Genomic DNA, 26,149 nt, shown 5'->3' with positions numbered 1-26,149 from the left:
ACTCCACAGCTTTTTTTACAGAATATACTCAGAGAGGTCCAGTGAGTGAAGCAGACGGGAACCTGACAATATGTTCTTATGTTCCTTATGTTCTGTCGTCAGACCTCAAGACATATACATATACACACACTGAATATAGTACTGAATACACTGTACTTAAAAGTAAATAAATATACTTAATACTGAATATAATACTTCAGTCTTCAGTGTCACATGATTCTTCAGAAATCATCGGAAAATGCTGATTTGGTGGCCATTATTATCGATGAAATTTGAAAACAGTTGTGCTGCTTGGATGACAGCTGCATTTTCTTCAGAATTCTGTGATGAACAGAAAGTTGAAAAGAACGGCATTTATTTGAAATATAAAGAAATATATTTTTACATGATTCTCTGATATTCCAGCCACTCCAGTCTTTTACTTTTCTACAACGTATTTTTTACTGGGATCCAATGAAGTATCAACCATATATATATACAGTGAGGAAAATGAGTTTTTGAACACCCTGCTATTTTGCAAGTTCTCCCACTTAGAAATCATGGAGGGGTCTGAAATTGTCATCGTAGGTGCATGTCCACTGTGAGAGACATAATCTATTAAAAAAAATCCAGAAATCACAATGTATGATTTTTTAACTATTTATTCGTATGATACAGCTGCAAATAAGCATTTGAACACCTGTCTATCAGCTAGAATTCTGACCCTCAAAGACCTGTTAGTCTGCCTTTAAAATGTCCACTTCCACTCCATTTATTATCCTAAATTAGATGCACCTGTTTGAGGTCGTTAGCTGCATAAAGACACCTGTCCACCCCATACAATCAGTAAGAATCCAACTACTAACATGGCCAAGACCAAAGAGCTGTCCAAAGACACTAGAGACAAAATTTTACACCTCCACAAGGCTGGAAAGGGCTACGGGGAAATTGCCAAGCAGCTTGGTGAAAAAAGCTCCACTGTTGGAGCAATCATTAGAGAATGGAAGAAGCTAAACATGACTGTCAATCTCCCTCAGACTGGGGCTCCATGCAAGATCTAACCTTGTGGGGTCTCAATGATCCTAAGAAAGGTGAGAAATCAGCCCAGAACTACACGGGAGGAGCTGGTCAATGACCTAAAAAGAGCTGGGACCACCGTTTCCAAGGTTACTGTTGGTAATACACTAAGACTTTTTGTTTTGAAATCATACATGGCACGGAAGGTTCCCCTGCTTAAATCAGCACATGTCCAGGCGCGTCTTAAGTTTGCCAATGACCATTTGGATGATCCAGAGGAGTCATGGGAGAAAGTCATGTGGTCAGATGAGACCAAAATAGAACTTTTTGGTCATAATTCCACTAAACGTGTTTGGAGGAAGAAGAATGATGAGTACCATCCCAAGAACACCATCCCTACTGTGAAGTATGGGGGTGGTAGCATCATGCTTTGGGGGTGTTTTTCTGCACATGGGACCGGGCGACTGCACTGTATTAAGGAGAGGATGACCGGGGCCATGTATTGCGAGATTTTGGGGAACAACCTCCTTCCCTCAGTTAGAGCATTGAAGATGGGTCGAGGCTGGGTCTTCCAACATGACAATGACCCGAAGCACACAGCCAGGATAACCAAGGAGTGGCTCTGTAAGAAGCATATCAAGGTTCTGGCGTGGCCTAGCCAGTCTCCAGACCTAAACCCAATAGAGAATCTTTGGAAGGAGCTCAAACTCCGTGTTTCTCAGCGACAGGCCAGAAACCTGACTGATCTAGAGAAGATCTGTGTGGGGGAGTGGGTCAAAATCCCTCCTGCAGTGTGTGCAAACCTGGTGAAAAACTACAGGAAACGTTTGACCTCTGTAATTGCAAACAAAGACTACTGTACCAAATATTAACATTGATTTTCTCAGGTGTTCAAATACTTATTTGCAGCTGTATCATACAAATAAATAGTTAAAAAACCATACATTGTGATTTATGGATTTTTTTTTTTTTAGATTATGTCTCTCACAGTGGACATGCACCTACGATGACAATTTCAGACCCCTCCATGATTTCTTAGTGGGAGAACTTGCAAAATAGCAGGGTGTTCAAATACTTATTTTCCTCACTGTATATATATATATATATATATATATATGCCTCATTAGCGACAGTTTCAATGGTCCGCTATAGGCCTACATAAGCCATTCGCCACATTGGAGTGGTCTGTGAACAGTCGGGAGCAAGTTGACATCAGCCCCTTTCACACATACAGTCTTTACTGGCAAATTACCGGTAACATCATGTGTGAACAGGACCTTAAAAAAAACAAAAAAACGGTAAATTAAAGAATGAAGATTATGGTATATTCACGTATGAAGTCAAAACGCGCAGACGTAAGACGACTGCTTTGGGCCAATCCTAAATTCTTACGGAGATGACGTGATTACTCCACGCTGTTGACAGTATTATGCGTGGGGATGGATATCGTTAAGGTTAACCGATACCGATACTTCTTATCGATCCGGTACTTTAACGGTATTCTTATCGGTTCTTTTTGTTATGTATTATTGTAATTAAGAAAAACTACAACCCCAAATCAGAAAAAGTTGGGACAGTATGGAAAACGCAAATAAAAAAAAAAAGAAGTGATTTCTAAATTTACTTTGACTTGTATTTCATTGCAGACAATATGAACACAAAATATTTCATGTTTTGTCTGGTCAACTTCATGTCATTTGTAAATATGCATCCTTTCCTGTCATTCAGACTTGCAACACATTTCAAAAAAAGTTGGGACAGGAGCAATTTAGGGCTAGTAATGAGGTAAAATGGTTAAATAATGATGTGATTTGAAACAGGTGATGTCAACAGGTGATTGTAATTATGATTTGGTACAAAAGCAGCATCCAAGAAAGGTCTAATCCTTTAGGAGTAAAGATGGGCCAAGGATCGCCAGTTTGCCAACAAATACGTGAGAAAATTATTGAAATGTTTAAAAACAATGTTCCTCAAAGAAAGATAGGAAGAGATTTGGATATTTCACATTCAACAGTGCATAACACAATTAAAAGATTCAAGGAATCTGGAGGAATTTCAGTGCGTAAAGGACAAGGGCGCAAGCCTAACCTGAACAACCTTGATCTCCGATCCCTCAGGCGTCACTGCATCAAGAATCGTCATTCATCTATAAGCGATATCACCACATGGGCTCAGGACTACTTTGGCACTCTTTGTCAAGACACCACAATACGTAGTTACATCCACAAATGCCAGTTAAAACTGTACTGTGCCAAAAGGAAGCCCTATGTTAACAGTGTCCAGAAGCGCCGTCGACTTCTCTGGGGTCGGAGGCATCTGGGATGGACCATCACACAGTGGAAACGTGTACTGTGGTCAGATGAATCAGTATTTGAGGTATTTTTTGGGAGGAATGGACGCCGTGTGCTCCGGACCAAAGAAGAAAAGGATCATCCAGACTGTTACCAGCAACAAGTCCAAAAGCCAGGGTCTGTCATGGTATGGGGTTGAATCAGATGAATCAGTATTTGAGGTATTTTTTGGGAGGAATGGACGCCGTGTGCTCCGGACCAAAGAAGAAAAGGATCATCCAGACTGTTACCAGCAACAAGTCCAAAAGCCAGGGTCTGTCATGGTATGGGGTTGTGTCAGTGCCCTTGGCAAAGGTAACTTGCACTTCTGTGAAGGCACCATTAATGCTGAAAAGTACATAGAGATTTTGGAGCATAATATGCTGCCTTCAAGAAGACATCTTTTCCTTTGTAATGTGTGCAGAATGTGGTTTTGCATTGTCTTGTTGAAATATGCATGGACGTCCATATTTCAACAAGACAATGCAAAACCACATTCTGCACACATTACAAAGTCCTGGCTGCGGAGGAAGAGGGTACGTGTACTTGACTGGCCTGCCTGCAGTCCCGAACTGTCTCCAATAGAGAATGTGTGGCGCATTTTGAAGCGCAAAATGCGACAATGTACTGTTGCCCACCTTAAGACTTGTTTGCAGGAAGAATGGGACAAAATTACACCTGAAACACTTCATCACTTGGTGTCATCAGTCCCTAAATGTCTTTTAAGTGTTGTGAAAAGGAATGGCAACATTACAAAGTGGTAAATGCTTTACTGTCCCAACTTTTTTTGAAATGTGTTGCAGGTCTGAATGACAGGAAAGGTTGCATATTTACAAATGACATGAAGTTGACCAGACAAAACATGAAATATTTTGTGTTCATATTATTAGTAAATGTAGAAATCACTTCTTTTTTTTTTTTTTTTTTTTTGCATTTTCCATACTGTCCCAACTTTTTCTGATTTGGGGTTGTAATTAAGAACATAACACTGCTTTATAATATGAAAAGTAAAATATCTATAACAAAGGAAACCGTGGATTATTGTGCATTTAATAGCTCTTTTTATTATCAAACACGTCCTGCATTTATCAACAGTAGACACTTCCTTTTACAACAATAACAGATTCTGACAGAACACGGCTAGTTTATAATAGTTTTACCTCAAATATTATTTTTTATAATTCTTGGAAGTAATCCTCGAAAATAAAATTATATTAATATCACAGCCGTAAAGTGTAACCAGACTAAACTTTTGTTTACTTCTCCTGGCCACCGTCACTCATTTAACTGGGATTGTCGTGTCATGTTCTCTCTCTCTCCTGAATTGCAAATAGCAAAAATGCATCACAGAAAAATGGTTTAATATTATCTCATATAGAAATGGCTGGCAGATATAGAATTTGCAAGACAACGTCTATATATCAATTATGAATAGTAAGTGTATTTTCTTCATTTCTCCAGTACCGACAGCAGAACCGATAGCGTCGGAGTTTATCGATACTGCGGTCTTTCATCATTTAGCACCGGGGCTCATTTAATACTGGGTTTCGGTACCCATCCCTAATATGCGTGTCTCGTGTTTTTAAGGGCAAACACCCGTTCCGTTTGGTCATCCGTTATGCCTGTCATTCAGACATCAAAATATGCTCAAGTTGAACAGATAGTGAAACTAAAGCGCTTCTTCTCATACGGGCAAATGGCGCAGCTTTTAAAGATGACTGACATCACAGAATTTACCAGTATTTTGCTGCTGAATGGTCTCTTACCGGTAAAAGGCCAGAACCGCGTTGCTTGTGTGAACAGCGTATTTTTGTTTTCCCAGCAATTTACCGGGATTGAAGTGTGGGGCTAGTGTCTGCAACCGTAGTTAGACACATGTATGAATATCTATATAGCCTATGAAACAGATTTTAGCAGATGATTTTGCTGAACGAACACAATACAATACAACAAGACGAAAGCATTCGCTGACACAACATTAGAAGGTTACCCTAGTAAAAGTAAAAACATTAATAGTACAACAGTAAAAACGTGTAATATTGAGTTAATAAATATAAAAACACAAACCAACACATTCTTACCTGTGAAAGGTTATCCCATTTCTTCGGGAATTTAAATCCCAGCGATTTCACAATCAGTGTACGCCGGAACGAACCATCATCTCCGCGTGTATGTCTACGCCGTGTGATTCTGCGTGTATGTGTACGCCGTGTGATTCCGCGTGAATGTAAATGGATTTATAAACATACTAAATGATGTTTTTTAGAAAATGTAAAAATGCAGAATGTTTCTTGTGATGGGTAGGTTTAGGGGCAGGGGCAGTGTGTGTGTGTATGTGTGTGTGTGTGTGATGGGTAGGTTTAGGGGTAGGAGCAGTGTAGGGGGATAGAATGAAACGGCGTTGATAAACACACTTAAAACCGATTATGCGTCTTGATAGCACGCCAAAATGGCATAGCGAATTGGCGTGTCATACATACGCTATTTCATGAGATCAGTCTGTACTGTGAGTGAAGACATGCTAACCGTTGCAAGATGGCGGGCGCACTGACATGTCTGGAGCGGTGGAATGAGGCATCTATCAACAATATCTGTAAATGTCTGCTACTAAGGTTTGATCAGATCAAGGGATTTTTTTTAAAGTTTGGGAAAGAAATAAGTAATTATTTTCAAAATATTACTAGTTTTAATTTTTTTAAAAAGGAGCAACATAAAAAAGGAGGGTTAAAATACACATCTTAATGTTTCCTCTAGAAAAAAAGAGGCCTTGGAGGGTGAATCACAAGAACACTGAAAACCGTGAAAAATTGTCATGGAAATGTCACAATGGAAAAATTTGTAATGGTCTTAAAAATAGGTTTCATTTTCCTTATGCAAAGTATACTTATAATAAGCAGTCCTTTGATTTTAGGGTTAATTTGAGGTTTCTTAATGCGATTCACGCAAGAATGGTCTGACTTGCATCAAATAGAAAAGCTGGCTCTAGGTTAGCCTGTCTGAATAGCTCATAAATCCCACACAGTTCACATGCAAACATGCAGTCTGCTCAAAATAAGAGCACTCAGGGTTTGTAACTGTAAAATGCCTAATTTTGCTCTCTCTTCATTTCTATCAATATCTTTCTTTTTCTTCTGTCTCTCTCTCCTCCTACACATCACTGACTGACTCACTCATGTTATTTTGGTGCTCGCGTTGTGTTAAGACGTTGTGGAAATGGCGAAAATGTGGAGCAGTGTATGTGCGTTCAGCCGGAGGGCCCAGTGTGTGAGCACAAGCTCCCAGGCAAAAGTGCTAGAATAAAAGAGACAGATATGTGGAGTTTTAGTAACCGTACCAAAGGGTTTGTGAAACAGGAAAGTGGAATCACTCTGATTCACACTCAATCCTCTGAGGCCCCTCGTCCTTCCTTTCTCTCAGGCTTTGTTTATTTAAAGTTATGGATGATATATTGTGCTGCTCTGTTATGGATGAAGTTCCTTCCAAAAGCAGTAAACCACTCTCCATGTCTCTCCCTCGCACTCTTACACAACAGCAGCTCCCCTATTACAAGATGAAACTTTCACCACAGGTACTGAGCCAAACAACACACACTCTGTCCCTCTCTCCACTTCATTATTCATGCATATAATCTGACGATTCCTTAAAAATCAATGTCTGTGTGTGTTTCTGCAGGGCTCCTTAGAGGATGACCAGCAACTGAAAAAGACCACATCTCTGCTGGAGAGTCAACATCACCATCTTCTGCACTGCCTAGAGAAGACTACGGTCAGTTTGAAGTAGTGATGGGCACTTTCCAAACACTGCTTCATTAAACTTTACAAATCTTTTGTATCGAAACCACAGTTCAGAGGATCTATCAAACTCTGCAAACAAGGCTTCGTCATTCTGTTTTGAAAGTTTCAAAGTTCCGACAGGTGTTTCCACCATGGATTAATACATGTACAATACAAAAATGATAAGTTAAAAAGAAAGATAGTTAATTATTTCTAATTGGACTAGTTTGCCAAGCCCTGCCACGCAAAACAAGCACTATACACATTAATAAAACAACACAAATTTTACAGAACCTTAATATTTAAATGGAATTGAATTTTGTAGATTACATCTAATAGATACACTTTCATGAAAACATTTGCGAATGCTTTGTAAAGGGTGTAATTATTGACTTGGTCGGCATTATTGGGAACGCCCACAAAAACGTCACATCCGTTAATGCCATGGGGGAAAACAAGCCATTCGAATGAACTCGCGTAGACCTTGTTAGACGCTTTATCTTTACTTTTTGTAATGATTATGATTGTCAATTCCGAAAGCCTGTGCAATACGTCTATTACACTTAAACATTTGCACTACATGATGCTGGTATTATTGTAAAGATTAAAAAAATTAGAGATTTCTTTTTCTGCAATTGCAAAAGTTTGTTTAACAGAAACGCCAGTATAGTCATACGTGTCACGGGACTCGAACTGCGTCAAAAAGCTGTCAACTTCTCATTAAAGCAGTTTTCACACAGGTTATCATATAGTGTGTGAGGTTATTAATGTACAAAACATTCAAAAGTCTTCTTTATTTCATTAACGGTCCCATGGCATGGATTTTTTATTTTATTTTATAATGTATTCTGAGGTGTACTTATATTGTTAGTATGGTTTTTACATCATAAAATGTCATAATTTAGAAATAAAAGGCATTTTTTCTATACTGATGTTTGCCCTCTGGCTGAAGGCCCTGTTTCAAGGGGCGTGTCTGCTGTGAGACTTCAGTAAAAACGGCCACTGTTGTGATTGGCTGAGGGGGCGTGGTTTAACGAGGTCTACAAGGCACAAGCCTGCTAGAGAGACGGATGTCACTTCTCATCAGTTCTCTCAGCACGTCTCAGTTCAGTGAACTTTTGTAGTTACTAGCTTATATACTTCAGGTTATTAGTTTATTTCTAGTCGGAGGGACTGTCACTCATTTCAGAAAGTTAGTAACTTTAGTAAATGATGGATCAGCGCTGACTCGAGACGCGAACCGTTTAGAACGATTCAGTCCGATTTGGTGAACTGGTTCGACCGGTTTACTAAAAAGAACCGGTTCAAAAGAACTATTAGTTCGCGAACCGGACATCACAAATGGACCAGAGAAGGAGCGATTGCTAACAAAGTTATATTGTGAGTTGTGAGAGCGCTGTCAGCGCAAGTTTATTTTGTTTGTATCTGAGAGTTCTGAATAAACACGAGTCCCAGTCACGCCGAGCCCGTCTTCCTCCTTATTCTACCAACTTTGTAACACATGTAATGTACCATTACAGCTGTCGAGATGAACGAGTTACGAGTAAGTGTTGATTCTAGCATTATTTTTAGATATTTACCTATCATATGAAAAGTGAGTACACAGCGCAGTAATCGAATGTAATCCAGTTTATTGTGGGGATAGCTGGCTAGCCTAGCCCAGATACCCCGTGTTTACCCCCCTTCTGCTTAATCTCGCGCCGCACATGGCGCCTCCGCTGTGGGCGAGATGCAGTACTGGGGGTCGTGATGTTGAAGGTCGACCGGTCAGTGCAGCCCGAGCTTTGGCGTGCGTGAGGTTTATCTCTAAAGATGTGACTCTGCCGATATTGAGCAGAAACTCACGACTATATGCACATTTTAGAACAGATAGACGCAACGAGGATGTACAAAAACACTGACTCAAAAGATAGAAAACACGAAAACACCGTTCTGTCGGGAGAGAGAGAAGACGCAGAACGAATAATAAAGTTCTGTGTGAACTTGAATAATTTGCTACACATCAGAAATCACTGATCACAGATCAGAAGGAACTGAAAAAAGACTTCAGTTTTCATTTGTACATCCAAACACTGAGAAACTGCCAGCATTCACTCATTCACAAGCCATGATCTCTCGAGGACAAACAAATATGGCGCTGGCATGGGTGTGCCAAATTCTCTGGGCGGAGGAAAGGGAGGTAACCGTTCCTGTTATGACCTCATAACAGGAAAATTCAAGATCAGCTCATCTGGGCTGTCATTTTCTCAAAGGCAGAGAAAGACACCCAGAACTCGGTTTACACTAGGGATGCACCGAAATGAAAATTCTTGGCCGAAACCGAAAACCGAAAAAGAGGAAACCAAGGCCGAAAGCCGAAAACCGAAACACCGAAAGAAATTATGCCAAATATTAGTACCATTGCATTTATGGCTATGACTGTGTACTAACTTTGCTAAAATCAAGGCATTGCAATTGCATACATTAATATTAAAGTTTCAAAGAATAAATCAATTACAAGTTATGCCAATATTTATTTAGCACATTGCAACAATGCACAGTATAAAATAAAATTCAAACTAAAATGTTTAACTTGACCCCACTCATTTGTACATTAAATAATAATGTACAGGCCTACAGAAAGGTTTTTAAATTAAATGTTCTCTCATAAAAACAAAGTGCATTTAGGTCTAGTTCATTTAAAATTGTTCTCTGTAGGACTACTACAAGAAAGTGCATTCAGAACAAGTGCAACTGCTTAAAGATACATTTATTTTCTCTGTAGGCCTTTAACATAATAGTGTATCAAAGCAAAGACTGCCATAGCCCATATGTTAACTGTAGAATAGGGGTGTAGAAAACACAAAACTGACGGTTCGGTACAGCAGTTTTACAACATGGCTTTTTATTTATTTTTATTGGTTAACTGAAAAAAAAAAAGTCTGTCCTTAAATGAATTAAATTATACCTAAAAGTTTATTGAATATATTGCTCTAAACTATATAGGGAGCCCTTACTTGCACATTAATATTAAAGGTTAACAACAGAGCCCAAACTATTAGCCTAAATTCAGTTGCTATGTATTTTTAGGTCTAATAATCAACACTCAAATAACATCGTACACAAACATGTACACTTCACATAAGGCAGTTTTTGCAATAACTTCTAAATCTAATTATAAAATAGTTTTTTATCCAATTCGTTGTTGAAATATAATCATTTATACACAGTGTCTGTCATTTTATTTAAACATACATGAAATAATCAAGATATCATTAACAGGTTAAGTAGAATATAATGAATATAACGGCTAATATAGGTCATATATTTAGTGAAAGAGCTGATTTCTCTAGTGAACTCACAGCTGTGGACACTGAGGTGCCTGAGGTAAATGAAAGGCTACATGACTGTTTAGTTTACAGCAGTTATATTGAGGTCTTTCCGCCGTTGAAACACTGATTGAGCGATTACACCACATACAATACACATGACAGTAAGTTGTAATGCATCCTCAACACACCTTAGATGTTCATTCATGTTTATTCTTTAGGAAGAGATGATCGATCGCGCTCACAGATGATCGCGTTCACGCGCGCGCGCTGCCGCCAGATTGAAGTGTGTTCCGCGCTTAAAACATGCCCACTGTTAAAGATTGCGTTGGGTTTCACAGTGAAGTCTGGTCCTCTTCTCATCGAGAACATGAACAGCTCTGAGCTCTCGCTGTCAGTGCTTGTGCATGGAGCAGACGTGGGTGTTTCTCAGATATACTGAAACACGTCCACACCGCAGACATGTTGCTTCAGACAAGCACGTGCAGGTCGCGTTTTCTGTTTGCGTCATCACAACATTTCGGCCATGTTGTTTCGGTGATAAAAGTATTTCGGCCGAAAACCGAAAATGCACTTTTGGGGCATTTTCGGCCGAAAATTTTCGGTGGCCGAATATTCGGTGCATCCCTAGTTTACACCGATCAAAATTTCTAGCCACTTGGGGACAATATTCAGGCTAGGGGAACTCATATTAATGTTGAAAAATCTCATAAAATGAAAGTTTCATGCCATGGAACCTTTAAGGGACGGGCCGGGCTCATGTTTGTGCTTCAAGCTTACAAGCTGATGTAGTCGCATTAACGTCGTTTTCTCATCAGAATACATGTTGCTCCCCCAAATATTACACGACATAAATCCTACTTCATAAATCATCCAGTCTTTCGATTAAGACGGTTGCTATAAAAAAGCAAAAAACTTTACTATTGTCAGTAATTTAATAGTATTGTAAAACTGACATGTCAACTCTAAATTTGCTTTGTAAAATGTAAACGAAACGCTGAACTAATTCATTCGTGCATGGCTGTACTAACAAGAAAAACGAATAAATAACAGATAAAGCTACAAGACAACAAAAAACTGACGGTTGTCTAAATCTAAACCCGTGTCATTGATGCCAAACATCTCATCATATAGGCTAACTGGATTTTAGGTTTTTGACAAATGTTTGTTAAACGTGGCACTGCGGTAAAATAACGTTTGACATTAAACTCGGCACATTTCATATTCATATTCTAGCCCAAACAAATACATGAACAAACGCCCTTTGCATTGCACACGGCATATAAAAAAAAAAACTTTTCATAGCACAAGACAAGTTTTATGATCATGTGTTTCTGTAAACGTTAAATGTATGTAATGCATACATTAAATCAATTAAATTCAGGAACACTGAATAAACGTCTTCATCGAAAGACAGTGGTTTATGTATAGGCATGTCGTATGATATTTGGGGGAGCAGCATGCATTTTGACGAGAAAATGACACCTCTGGCCATTGCATTGGGTCGTTTTTCCAGTCGCAGATACTGTACATCCAATCCGACCCAATACGGCTCATTTTTTCTATATATCTTGCTCTGTCAAGCAGCAGAAGTGATTCTATATAGGCTATACTGGGTTAACACCAGTCTGGGGGAATGGACTGTTTTCCCTCACACCGACTCCGGCCCCACACTACGCCGCACAGCCAACCGCTCTGATTGGGTCGTTTTTATCAGCAGGTGCCGAAGCTTGCAATGTTTTGCATGCTTTGAAACACTGAATCATTTTGAAAAGATTTCATTCAATTGCTTTCACGTTAAAGTCAACAAAATATACCCCATTTGTTAATGTTAATGAATCTGCCGTCTTATGTACGATTCATCAGCGCATCTTATTCTAATAACACCAAGCGTGAGGCAACAAGCTTCCAGCGACAAACAACAAATGCAAAACTGGGACGTGACAAAACCAAACACAGCCAATCAGAACAATTAAATTTGTTCGTTAGCTGCTCTTTTGCACGCACATAAACTGCACAGCGTAAAGGACCTTGCATGTCCATGCGCGGTGCTTCTCCAGACACTTTTTAGCCTTTCTTTGTTGAACTTGAGAGCTTTGTCATGTATAATCCAATGTTTTTCAACTTCCAAAAATCACACTTCCTCCTTTCTCGGATATTTACCCCATGAGCGATATTTCTGTCCCATTATATTTCGGTGCGGGTGGGGCCCGATGTGATGCCGCAGTAGTTACGTAAAAGCGACATAAAATCGGCCTATATAAAAAAAACTATGAAATGTTTTTTTTTTTTTTACTTTCTTAAACTTATTTCTGCAATAAACAGCCATTATTGTTATTAAACACAGTAGATCCAAGCAAAATGCCATACAAATAATAAATAACTCTTTCCGGCTTTCCGTGTTTTCACTGTTAGGCCCCGATCAGACAAACCGCAGCGCACTGCTCTTTCCTAAATTGAAAAGCGTCCAAAAAAAGGCAGTGCACACTTTCAAACCGGAAAGACGTGTTCTGTCTGATCAGGGCCTTATACAGTAGAGGGCGCTATTACGCATCCTCTGAACGAGTACAGAATATCCTGATCAAAAGACACGTGAAGAAGCAGAAACAAGCGATATCATATGTAAGCAGATACACATTTCAAATAACGAGATCATCAACATTAAACAGCATATCAAAACGGCCTAATCTTACAGAATGAAATGTTGATCCAGGATGAGGACTGTGAAGCATTGGGGGTGTTGATGGACTTGATCTACTCCCTCTCTGTTTTGATCATCGTTCTGAATCCGATTCAGACATAAACACGATTTCTCAGCTTTTTGCTCAAATGTTACTTCTTTATGAAACTTACCTACATTCAAGTGTTGATAAAAAAAAGGAAAGCATGAAGCTAGAATAAAACATGTTTTTCTTTTCGATTCTTTCTTTTGATATAGTGCATCTATGTATGTTCACATATTCAGGTGTTCAGATATTCATACATCAAAAATATTTTGGGGGCCATGATTATTTTGTGAAAATTATCAAAAATGCTGGCGCTGGCTGGCAACTTTTTTCAAAAACGCTGGTGGGGAAAGAGTTAAAGGGGTATATTGATGTTCAAAAGGAGGCACGACCACTGATCTATATAGAGATCAGTGGGTACGACATACAAAATGCGTAGTGTTGTTCTGCGTATTATCGAGTCTGGTAAAAAAATATATATATATTTGATCAAAACATTGCCATTCCAGCAATGTCCTTTCTTAGCAGTGATGTAAACAAGACGAGGACATGAAAATATATGTATATTAACTAATAATATTTCACCCCTCCCCAATCAAATCAAGTCCATATTAACCACAGAGAATATTCCCTTTTACAGATGAATTGAATTACATCCCCGAACTCGTCTTATGCAATGTATAACTGACATAAAAATGAAGGAATTGATTTGATTCAGATTTTTTTTTCTCATTTGTTACATTACAGAAGTTATGCACCAAATGCTGTTTCATATTCTCTATGCAAACATTAAAATGCACATATAAGGCTTTGAAGTAAAGGCAATTACAAAAAAAGGCTTATGTAAATAAAACATTAGAAACGAGTGAACTCAGTGAAATAATCTTTGTGTTTCTGTAAACAGAATCATGAGTTTGTGGACGAGCGTCTGTATGAACAGGGGTACCTGCAGACAGCACTGCAGAACTTCCCATCGCAGAGTCCATCTCTCTCCAGTGAAGAAGGCGTCACAGGCACCTGCTGCTCTCGGAGAACCAAGAAGAACATCCAGGCTCTCAATGCCACACACACACACTCACACACGCACAACCTACAGGAGCTTAGCGCCTTACACATCCATTGTGGGGAACAGCAACCTCTCAATACCAGGTTAGCACGCCTTCCTCATAAAGACCCATACACATGTCCTAAGGGTTGATTTCTATTGATATGAAGGTCACATGACAGCTGTTAGAAAAAAGTCGGCATGAAACAGAAGCTGCGATAGTCTTCTTCTAGTTCTAGTGTGACGTAACTGTATCCAAGTGAAGTGGCTTCTCGCACAAAAAAAAACTGTTAAAATGCTTTAGATTTGATTGTTTACTATGTCACGACTATGCAAATCCATTAGCCTGGATGCCAGCAGAACTTAGCCCCGCCCACAACATTTGAGGTTGGGAAGTTCAGTCTGGTCTTGATCCGTTGTGGAGCAACTATGCTCTAACCAGAGCTGTTCGGACCAATCAAATTGTCAAAGCAGGCTTTATACGATGATGGACAGATGATCAACAGTAACGTGACCATCCACGTCACCAAAGAGTGCTTGAGTTGAATTCGTTCTAATCCTAAACGGAGAACTTGTTCGTATGTGCATTCAACTTTACTATTTCTCTCAAAAATAAGATACACTCCGTGTATCCTTAAATTCTTTTTACAACGCCGGCAAAGATCGTTTACACAAAAAAAAATATGGACGTAGTGTCCGTGACGTCACCCATAGGATTCTGAAGAGCAGTTTTGAAGCGTATAGTAGGGACGAGCTGGCCGTTGCCATCTTGTCAGCGCGTCATCGCGCATCACTCCCAGATAATATAAAATGGGCAAAGAGGTGGGACATGGGTGGAGCTGAGGTGACGTGATGACTAACAGACAGCTGTCAAATGGCTATCTACCTGTCACTCAAAGTGGCCACACCCTTAATTATGCAGAACTTTAAGGCTTTGTATAATGTAAATGAATGAGTTATAAAAAAATTCACCCCCCTCACAGTTGTCATGAAGGGCAAAATTAGCCATATAGACCAAAACCACAAATTGTACCAGACTGTAAACATGTTTTTTTTATGCTGTAAAGTTAGGCATTTTAACATGGGGCTCAATGAGATTCTGCTTCCTTCTGGAGCCTGTCCCTAGTGGCCAGTCGATGAATTGCAGTTTAAGTCACTTCCGTATTGGCTTCAAGAGAAACTGTGGGAGGTTGCCGCTTGGTTTACACTCATCTTCTTCTTCTAATTCTTCCAGTGTGCGTGCAGTTGATTTCTGTTGACAACTATGCGTCGCTCGACACGTCACTTACTCCGTTGCTCTGATTGGTTGTAGGTCTATCCAATTGTGTGCTGAGGCATTTTCTTTCCTGGTTCGGTTGAAACACGCCCCCATAATCACAGCCCAATGGAGCAGTATCAGACTCATATTCTGACTAGAATCTGAGTATGACGACGTCAGGCTACAAATCCATTATAAAAATCTGAATTACTAAATGTAAAATATATAACAATTTATACAAAAATAAATAAATAAATAAACATAAACCATTTTAACAGTATTATTAGGGCATCATGGGACTCCAAACATAAAAAGTAGGTGTATAGTCAATTTCAACAGAACATGGGGATTAAAAGGTAAATATCACATGTCATTTCCAAGCAAGATCTAATTTCTATCAAATAAGGCAAAACAAAAATAATTGTATTCATTTGTATGTTTAGAATGTATGCTATCTATGAAGGTAGCCTTAGTAGAGTAATAAATAAACAAGCGAGTTCTAAGACCTCTGTCTCTTTCTCTCCGTCTCAGTCGTTCCAGTCTCAATCTGATGTCGGATGAATCAGGGAGTCTGAACTGCAAGAGCAGTGGACTGGTTACCACGGCAATCATCAGTATCCCAACCCCTCCCTCAAACAACTCTCGAGCCAGTCCCGACGCTCCGCCCCCTCCGAACCCAGACGCTCCGCCTCTTCCGAACCCTGGCTCTGATGTGGTGAAAATCTCAGCGCTGTAGGAGAAAACAGAACTCAGGAAGAGAAACTGATGAGTAGCCTGCCCCCTAGTGGGAGAAGGAGTGCACTGACTCAGACTCTCTAAAAGAAATAGAAGAACAACAACGTCTGTGTAAATGAGAGAGAAAGGACGACCATGAGTATTCAATCACTCTCCATCAGGACTGATAAAGATGAGGGTGTCACTGCAGTGTCACTGTGCATAAAACATTTCCTCCTCTTTTTCCTCTTAGTTTTATGTTGGGTCATGCTGTTTTTGAAATGGAGGCAAGAGGTCAAGCGTTTTGTTTTGTTTGTTTATTATCTGTCCGTTAATCTGTTCCAACATCGCAGACAGCCTCTCAAAGCCTCGGCTTCCTTCATCCCAATTATGTTGTTTTGATCTAGAGTAATTCCTAAAGGATAAGAGAACATCTGAAGGCGACAGTGTTTCTTAGACCTTGCTACGTTTTTATTTTTGGGAATATTTGGTCAGAGTTAGGTCTAACTTGAATGTTTCTGCGTGTGTGAATTATTGAATCGTCCCTCAAACTTTCAGCCTCTCACACAGTTCGTGCCTCTCAGGGGGAAGAGAGTTTCCTTCTTCTTTAAGCCACTGTCTCTCCCCGAGTCCAAAACGTTGAGCCGACTTTGTAACGTTAGCTGTGACCTATCAAGCATTACTATGTAATATAGAACCAAAAAAAAGAGAGAACGAATCATGAAAGTGTTTTTAAAAACTCTGTGACTACAAGCACAAGGCATCGCTGAGATTTTGTGATTTACAATGTGTATCAAGCCTTGGTTTAACTGTGAATATTGTTGATAGAATATTTTGTAATATTTAGCCATTGTTTGGCGAAACCAGAGCAGCTGCCTACCCCGCCCCTTTTCGTCCACCCCGCCCTTTTATGTCTGCCCAGCCCCTTTCCTCTGTCCACTGCTGACCTGCTTCCTGTAGTTGTTCTGATCTAAGTGTTATTGTCATTATCGCTCAATGGGTATTTAAAAAAAATGTGTCTAGTTTGCGTAAAACTACATGGGTAGGAAACTTTTGATGTTTGTGTTTTTTTCATTAACAGTGAATGTTTGCGTTAACTCTAGATTTTCGGTCATATGTTGCTGTGAGAGGAGAAACCGTCAACCGTACAAACCAATTAGAGATATTCTCCACCTCTTTTCTCCTTCTAAACTCCCTCCTTTTCTGTCTTTGTCTCTGTGTTTTTTTTTGTCAGCCATGTTCAGGAGAATGGCACTGCCAATGAGATTCAAATTTGTTATCAAGTAGTGGAAAGACGTCGTCTGTGTTGTTTACAGTTTCCAATCCTATCAAAACTGCCAGCAATCCACCACATGTCCCCCTGAGCTCTGCCTTTTGTACCATAATCGCCATCCCAGGACTCTAAACCCCACCCATCCCCTTAAACCAAGGCCGTAACCATGTCTTAGACATTGGGGGGACCAAAGTTTGTTTTTTGGGGGGGTTGCATTGGGGAGGGGTATTGGTTTTATTGGTTTATTTAAAGGAATTCAATTATTCAAGGATTAAAAGGGATTTAATGAAATAAAGAAAAAGAAATTAGAATGGTAAAAGTTCCAGTTCTATTTTAGTTATGAAGTAAACTTTTAAAGCTACTGTCCGTAACTTTTTTTGTGTTCAAGAATTACAAAAATTATATAATGAGAGTGTACAACATGAATCCATTTCCCAAACCGTGTTTTTGTCTCACCCTGAATCATTTTGGTACACTTATAATAAGTGTTTATATTGGGACTATTTCAGACCGGTCTGGTAGGATCCGCTGCGGAGGAGCACGGTCCCTGCGTGACTCGCCATAGACATAAACAGAGAGAAGTAGCTCCGGCTGCAATGTTCTTCCGCAAGACGCATACAGTTCTGTTTATTAATCGCTAGAGCGCAAAAAGTTATGGACTGCAGCTTTAAATATGCACACATTCGCTCTTATTTTCATCTGCCTAATATGTAAAAATGTAAAACGTTTCTTGTCACGTCAAATTAAGTTATGATTTACATAAATTATGTCATATTTTCAATTCAAAATGGTGACATTTCATAAAAAATGTCACGTAGTTTGCATCACTTGATATTACTGTTGGACGCTGAACGTTTTTATCGTAAAACAGTTGTCAAATATTAAATGTTTAGCTACTTACATTTTACGACGCACTCTTTCACTGCTATAACTAAAGTGTCGCTTAAGCCCCGCCTTCTTTGATTTGATTGGCCATCTCACTCAGTCTGTTAGACCGCTGAGGCAGACCAACCTAAAAAAATTTACATTTTACTTTTGTCATCCTAGCAACAAACAGAGCGGTGTGTAATGGGAGTACAACAGGCCAGCATCAAGAATATCAAATATTGGGTGGGACAATTTGGCCATTTCTAATTATTCGGGGGGGGGCTTGTCCCCCTCAATGTCTATGGTGGTTACGGCCCTGCCTTAAACCCCACTCACTTGTGCCTCTTACACCAGCATACATAGGAAGTGACCCCCTCCCCTCAGGACGTTATTGCTCCAGGGCCACTGAGTTTTAGTGTTCAGTGCAATGAAACACACACTAAACCTCATATCAACACATTTAATCTTGGTTTTGGCCCCTTTTTAGATAATAATAATAATAATAAGCCATATTTTCCAGAAAGGAAACAAAAATCTGATTTAATAACTGCATAACAGATAAATAACCTATACTTGAACTTTTAAGCTGAAGTGGATGTCCAGTTACACAAACGTGAAAAGACATGACAGCAGTATTACAGGGAAAAAGCACATTGTGATATTTAGGAATATCAGGGTATCCGACCCACACCATTCTTGTGAAAATCTTACCAAAATGTTCTTTGATGTGTTCATATGATGACTATCCTGTTTGTTGTACATACAATCCATAACAAACCTCTAATGATCCTCTTTTTATGGTCCCAAATGATCTTTGTGATTTACATGAGTGTACATAATAGATGGGAAATATGGAAATTATCTCATGTTTAATTCATCCGAAGAGAAAGGTGTGGCCAATATATTCTAAATTTTAAGATAATAAATGTTGAGTATTGGATCACCTGTGGTCAAACGGCGAGCAGTAATGTGTTCGAGATGCTTTCTTTCGCTTTGTCTTTCCGTCCAGCCCAGCAGGGGACACTACAAAACCATCAATGTAATAGAAGTGAATCTAGAATCCTAACAGCTTTGTAATCATTCATTTGTGCAGTCCATTCAGAACTGGTTGTTTTGAATATATTACCAAGTGGAGATCTGTATGTGCGCATCTGCATACCTGTCGAGGGTCTTCTTTCTTCCTCTGTGTGTCTGTGCTTGTTTAACTCTTTTACTCTCTTCGCTTTGGTTTTTTTGAGATAGTCATGTTGTTCTATTCAGCAGATTCCTGTTCACTGTCAGATGTTAAATATTATTTATGATCTTGTCTTGTGTCACAGTTGTGAAACGCCTGATAAATGAATTGTATCTGCCACAAATCCATCTGCTGTTTATTCAGTCCCTCTGACCATGCTGAACCGTGATCTGACGGCAGTATAATGATGAAATCACATGAACTCTTAACAATATTTTGGAGCTGAAATAAAGTATAGATATGACACCACGATTTAATAGATATTCAGTCGGACAGGATGCAGAAACAAGCTGCAGCTGAAAAGGAAACCTTAAATATTCTTAAACCGTCCTACTCTTTATCTGAGCACCTCAAACATATAATTTGCTTCTCACAAGACATCATTCTATATGAAAATAATCATCCATCATTTAAAGCACAATATGACTTGCAACAATTCCAATTGTCTCTTTTCGTCACATCAGCCACATGCAGATGTGGCGACATCAAGTGCATTTTTGTTTATTTATGTAGACAAAAAACATGTTACGATAAAATTACCTTCTATCCTGGACCTATACATTATGGGTAGGTAAATCTGTGGACTTGTGAAATCCCATTAGTAAAAACCTTTAAGCGACTAATATTTTTGTCTAAATCTATCTATATTTACCTAATATACTGACTAACATTTTACAATGCAGATTACAGCATGCTTTGATTCATAGCAGATTAATTGAAATATTTGTTTACATATGATTTACATGATTGTGTTGAAGTTATCAAGCCTTGTAAAACTGTACCTTAAAGAGACAGTTCCCCCCCAAAATGGAAATTTGTTTCTCTCCCTCATGTCATTCCAAACCTGCATGACTTTCTTCAGTGGAATATAAAAGAAGATATTTTGAAGAATGTTGGTATCCAAACAGTTTTATTGACTTGCCGATCATTTTCTCAAAATATATGATCTTTTCCACAGAATATTAGAAAGTCATACAGGTTTGGAACGACATAAAGATGAGTAATTGAAATACAATTCAATTTTTGGGTGAACTATCCCTTTAAGAGCATAGGCCTAGATGCCATAGAGTTCCATGTATCTTGCCTTTGTTAAACACTAGAAATGTTGATAAAAAGCCACAAATATTACGTAGTGCTTAACATCATGTACTTTCAAAATATTAAAATGTTAGTTTTATCATGACACTTGAATTTACATCAACTAATGACCTCTGTCGTCGTTAAATATGCACGTGAAATAATAGCCTATTAAACATCCGCATCACAAAAAAACCATTACTTTACCGTCGAGCGTTTAGGAACGTTTCCAATCAAGGAGGCCTATCGCTGTTAGGCTGTTATTAAAGAGTGTGTTCGGGAGTAGTTTGTGGATTTGTGAACGCAGATGTCTGTGAAGAAGCGTGTAAATGAGCGGCTCCACTGCTGCCGGGACACACGTCACAACCAGCGCACACGTGCGCAGCTCGCGCAGCAGCCAGTGCTACAAAACACAAACACACACACAAATCCATAATTTCTTAACAAAGGGATTTTTTGGGGGGGTCAGTCATTTCTTAATGTAAATTATATTATGAGCTAAACAATTCCAGTCAAAACTTAAATAAAAAGAAAACAAAATGTCGGCTATCTGTTATCTTAAACATTTTATTCATTTTCAAAATAAACAAACAAAGAAATAGCTATTTTGAGTGTTCTCAAAATTTCCAGGGCTCTCTCCAATCTAATATCAGATAAATTGACTTCTCACTTGATTCCGTCTGCAGTCCTCCGACATCAGCACGAGGATAACAAACAGCGGAGCCCAGAACACAGTGGCCGTGATGATGACGTAGCCGAACCTCTTCGCCACGCGGCCCTCCAACCTCTTCTTTCCCAGCTCGCGGGCTGCTGGAGTCAGAATACACACCGCGCCAGCAATGCGTGGTGCCGCGTGCTGATTCCCTGCTGGTGCGAACGGATCTGAGGAGAGGGTTGCTGAAGGGGCCAAACGGTCCCATCTAGGGAGGTGTCTTCTAAAGTAAGGTTTAAACTGCACACCTGTGTCAGTTATTTTGTTGGTATGCTGTCTCACAACAGAAAAGATTAGGCAATAGTGAATGATCATCAGAATCAGAGATAAACCCCAGACGGGAAGCAGCACGTACACACTAAAGGGGTCCATGCGTGACCCCGGTGATCTTTGTAAATGCTGGCACATCACATAACAGGAATAATCGCACATTGTCAGCGACAGAACTGCGATAAAAAGCCCACAAACCCAGATAAACAAAATCCAGAGTCCTATTTTCTCGTTCCTCTTCTTGAAGGGAAAGCCGATGGCCAAGAATCTCTCCACGCTTATGAGCACGAGCGTCAGAAACTGCACACCGCTGCACAAAGAGAACGTGAACTGCAGCAGGCTACACGGAAAGAGCCCAACCGAGTCTCCTACGATTAAAGACACTAAAAACACTGGAGAATCTATAGAACATCTGAGAAGAGCCACGGTGGATAAATTCAGAAGCAGCGTGTTGTTGGATGTCTGCAGATTTTTGCTTCCAAGAACAGCGCAGAAAACCAGCACGTTTCCTGAGGTTCCCAATAAAAATGTCAAGCTGAGGAGAAAGGAATTAAAGATCAGAAAGCGTGTGCTGGATGGCTCATTGCCGTGTGTTGTAGGCCTACTCACATTAGGTGTTATATTTCCCATCGCATAAACCTGCATGTTGAACATGTCTGACTGTCCTGCGTGTGTGCCGTTTGGCGGTTGAATGAGTTTAAGACCCTTCTGATTCCCCCACCTCACTCCTATTTCCCCCCATCATCCTAACTGACCTTGATTTTCAAGTGGACCAGCAATTATTTCATAAAGCAACACTTTGCACAAGGGCATTGAAGCAAAGGGTTTTTAGGTCAAGGTCTGGCTATTATTACTCTCAAAGAGTTTTCGCAATTATTCTCCTCATTACACGGCTACTAACTAAATGAATAAATACACCAACAAACAAACAAACAATTGAATATTAATTTGAGTCGAAATGATGTTGTGAGAAGAAAAAAAGCCTCTAGAAACTCACTGACTGCTTAATTATCAACCTGTCTGTTTATTTCACACTTTACATATTTTCATACCAAACACATACCTAAATAGAAAAGGTTGATTTGAATTGACCTTATAACATTTAATGCTTAAATTATTTTAAAAGTTTGCTTGTAGAGACCGCAGGGACAGAGAACACAAACTAACACAAAATATTTAGGGAAAATAGGTTTACTATCTACTTTGGACATCATTATTCTTTCAAACATTTGTTATTATCTATCTATATAGCTACTGTATGTATGTATTTATGTATGTATGTATGTTGTATATGACCAATCAGCTCAAACGATCCTTGTCTTTTCTTAAATACCCCTTTTCCACCAAGGCAGTGCTGGTGCTGGTTCGGAGCCAGAGCAATTTCAAATCGGTTCTTTGTCTTTCCACACCCGAAGCACCAGCTCCGAACCAGGAAAAGTGGTTCTTAAGTAGCACCAAAACATTGCTGAACTAGAAGTAAGAACCGAAGTTTAGCCCTTTATTCTTGTGTTATTAATAGTCTCTTTGCTTGTTCTGGAGGTCTTTGATTTGATTTGGAGAGCACTGGTTTATCTCTGCTAATCAGTCTCATCATCCAGCAGGATATTCAGATTAGTGGGCACGGCTTCCCTGATTGCAGCTAAAACACTTAACCTTTTATATTTCCATGTCCAAAATCTACATTATATTCCAATAATGCTAGTTTCAAATATTTCAATATAGCCGCAGTAGTTGACAAAATAACTTAAATAATAATAATTTTGAATAAATATTGACTCTTTTAGGGGCAAAAAGTCTGCAGAGCTTCCTCCATACAAAATGGATAACTCCATAACAATTTCAGATAAAGGAGAAATGCTTGATTGTCAGGGTTAGTTCACCCCAAAATGAAATTTCTGTCACAGCGTAGGTCGTAGGAGACTGACACAGACGTGAAGAAATTGTTGAATAAAGTCGTTATTTTTTATTCTTGTGTCGCATTCTCGACACTTCATAAAATTAAGGTTGAACCACTGTAGTCACATGGACTGTTTTAACGATGTCTTTACTACCTTTCTGGGTCTTGAAAGTGTTAATTAGCTGTCTATGGAGAGGTCAAAAAGCTCTCGGATTTCATCAAAAATATCTTAATTTGTGTTCCGAAGATGAACGAAGGTCTTGCGTGTATAGATTTAGAATGACATGAGGGTAAGTAATTAATAACAGAATTTTCATTTTTGGGTGAATATTAAAAAGTAGAGGCCCCAAAACAGACCCCTGTGGAACACCCCTTATAATCTGTAATGTGCAGATGAGTGACCTTCCATTCACACATTGTGTCCTGTCCACTAAATAATTTTCAAACAAGGATATAGTGTTATTAGACTATATTAAGAGTCTATATTTCAAATGCTTTAGATGAAAATCAATACATTTTGACTTTTATCAAGTGCCACAGTAATATCATTTAAAACCTTAATTGCAGCTGTAGTTGTGCTGTTGTTTTGTAAAACCTGACTGATTGTATGACAAAATATTATGTTCAATTAAATATGAAGACAACTGTTCACTAATAGTTTAGTTCACTATAGTTATCCATGTTTGTAGGATCTCCTTTTCATAATGGAATAACAAAAGCAGATTTCCAGATATTTGGAATTTCATACACAAAGTGAGATTAAAAATATATGTCAAAGGGGTGGCAATAAAATCTGCAGGAAATTTTTAGAATAGAGGTTCTAATTCATTGCTATAGTTTTAGGTGCCTGAAATAGGGATCCAGCAGCAACAAAGTGCTTTTTTCGAATGCCAGTTTTAATTTTTGCTGACGACATTATATCAAGCTGATGTGCAACAAAGTCTTTGTTGCTTGAATTTGACTTTGAATGCTAATAAAACTAGTCGCATTTTTTTCAAGATCAAAGAACCAAGCAGCAAATCTTTTGTCATTAGCACCTTCACAGGGTACTGAAATAGAAGTTGAGACATAATACAAATATCTTGGTTTTATATTTGACAAATTTCTATCTTTTAAAGGTGCAGTGTGTAGTATTTATGAGGCTCTATTGACAGAAATGCAATATAATATACATAAATATGTTTTCATGTGGTGTATAAAGACCTTACATAATGAAGTTTTATGTTTTTATTACCTTAGAATGAGCCATTTCTATCTACATACACCGCAGGTCCCCTTACAGTGAAATCGCCATTTTGCGCCGCCATGTTTCTACAGTAGCCCTAAACGGACAAACTGCTCAACAGAGCGCTAGCTACTCTCTACTGTCTCAGATGACGACATCTTTGTCCTGTGTAGGCCACCGTAGCTTCTCTATGTGCTTCGAAAGGGAGGGGTGAGCTGTGGGTGATTGCAATTCACAACCTCACTGCTAGATGCTGCTAAAATTTACACACTGCACCTTTAAATATCATGTAAATCAATTGAAGACTAAACTCATGCTAAAGCTGGGGTTTTATTTTAGAAAAATGCCTGTTTTGTATACACCAGGGTTATTCAAATCTTGCCCTGGAGGGCCAATGCGCTGCTGAGTTTAGCTCCAACCCTAATCAAACACACCTGAACATGCTAATCAATGTCTTCAGGTTCATTAGAAAATCACAGGTATGTGAGTTTGATCAGGGTTGGAGCTAAACTCTGCAGCGCATTGGCCCTCCAGGGCAAGATTTGATTAACCCTGGTATACACCGATCTGGCATAACATTATGACCTAATATTGTGTTGGTCCCCCTTTTGCTGCCAAAACAGCTCCGACCCGTCGAGGCATGGACTCCTCTAGACCTCTGAAGGTGTGCTGTGATATCTGGCACCAATATGTTAGCTGCAGATCCTTTAAGTCCTGTAAGTTACGAGGTGGGGCCTCCATGGATCGGACTTGTTTGTTCAGCACATCCCACAGAAGCTCGATTGGATTGAGATCTGGGGAATTTGGAGGCTAAGTCAACACCTCGAACTCGTGCTCCTCAAACCATTCCTGAACCATATTTGCTTTGTGGCAGGGCATATTATCCTGCTGAAAGAGGCCACAGCCAACAGGGAAAACTGTCTCCATGAAAGGGCATACATGGTCTGCAATAATGCTTAGGTAGGTGGGACGTTTCAAAGTAACATCCACATGGATGGCAGGACCCAAGGTTCCCCAGAAGAACATTGCCCAAAGCATCACACTGCCTCCACCGGCTTGCCTTCTTCCCATAGTGCATCCTGGTGCCATGTGTTCCCCAGGTAAGCGACGCACACACACCCGACCATCCACGTGATGTAAAAGAAAACGTGATTCATCAGACCAGGCCACCTTCTTCCATTGCTCCGTGGTCCAGTTCTGATGCTCACATGCCCACTGTTGGCGCTTTCGGCAGTGGACAGGGGTCAGCACGGGCACCCTGACTGGTCTGCGGCTATGCAGCCCCATACGAAACAAACTGTGATACACTGTGTATTCTGACACCTTTCTATCAGAATCAGCATTAACTTCTTAAGCAATTTGAGCTACAGTAGCTCATCTGTTTGTCGGACCACACGGGCCAGCCTTCGCTCCCCACATGCATCAACGAGCCTTGGCCATGACC

At 39.5% G+C, this 26,149-nt stretch overlaps 2 protein-coding genes across 2 annotated transcripts in view; one reads left to right on the top strand and one right to left on the bottom strand.

The window, feature by feature from the left end:
* kcnd3 (potassium voltage-gated channel, Shal-related subfamily, member 3) overlaps positions 1-19,645 on the top strand; it is a 136,409-nt gene extending 116,764 nt beyond the window's left edge. The window contains exons 5-7 of the mRNA XM_079826991.1: positions 6,999-7,091; positions 14,038-14,282; positions 15,968-19,645. Of these exons, the coding sequence (XP_079683117.1) occupies positions 6,999-7,091; positions 14,038-14,282; positions 15,968-16,172 (543 nt within the window). The 3' untranslated portion in view covers positions 16,173-19,645. The remainder of the gene's footprint in view (positions 1-6,998; positions 7,092-14,037; positions 14,283-15,967) is intronic.
* Positions 19,646-20,818: 1,173 nt separating this feature from the next.
* On the bottom strand, positions 20,819-22,213 carry LOC307132164 (5-hydroxytryptamine receptor 2A-like; the record flags this gene model as incomplete). Its single annotated transcript, XM_079826331.1, has 2 exons — positions 20,819-21,004; positions 21,272-22,213. 2 exons carry the CDS (start codon positions 22,211-22,213, stop codon positions 20,819-20,821), a joined length of 1,128 nt encoding a protein of 375 aa, XP_079682457.1.
* Positions 22,214-26,149: the final 3,936 nt, after the last annotated feature.

This window comes from Gobio gobio (assembly GCF_949357685.1).
Source record: "Gobio gobio genome assembly, chromosome: 10".
NCBI lineage: Eukaryota > Metazoa > Chordata > Actinopteri > Cypriniformes > Gobionidae > Gobio > Gobio gobio.
This window is presented reverse-complemented; position numbering and strand designations above follow the sequence as displayed.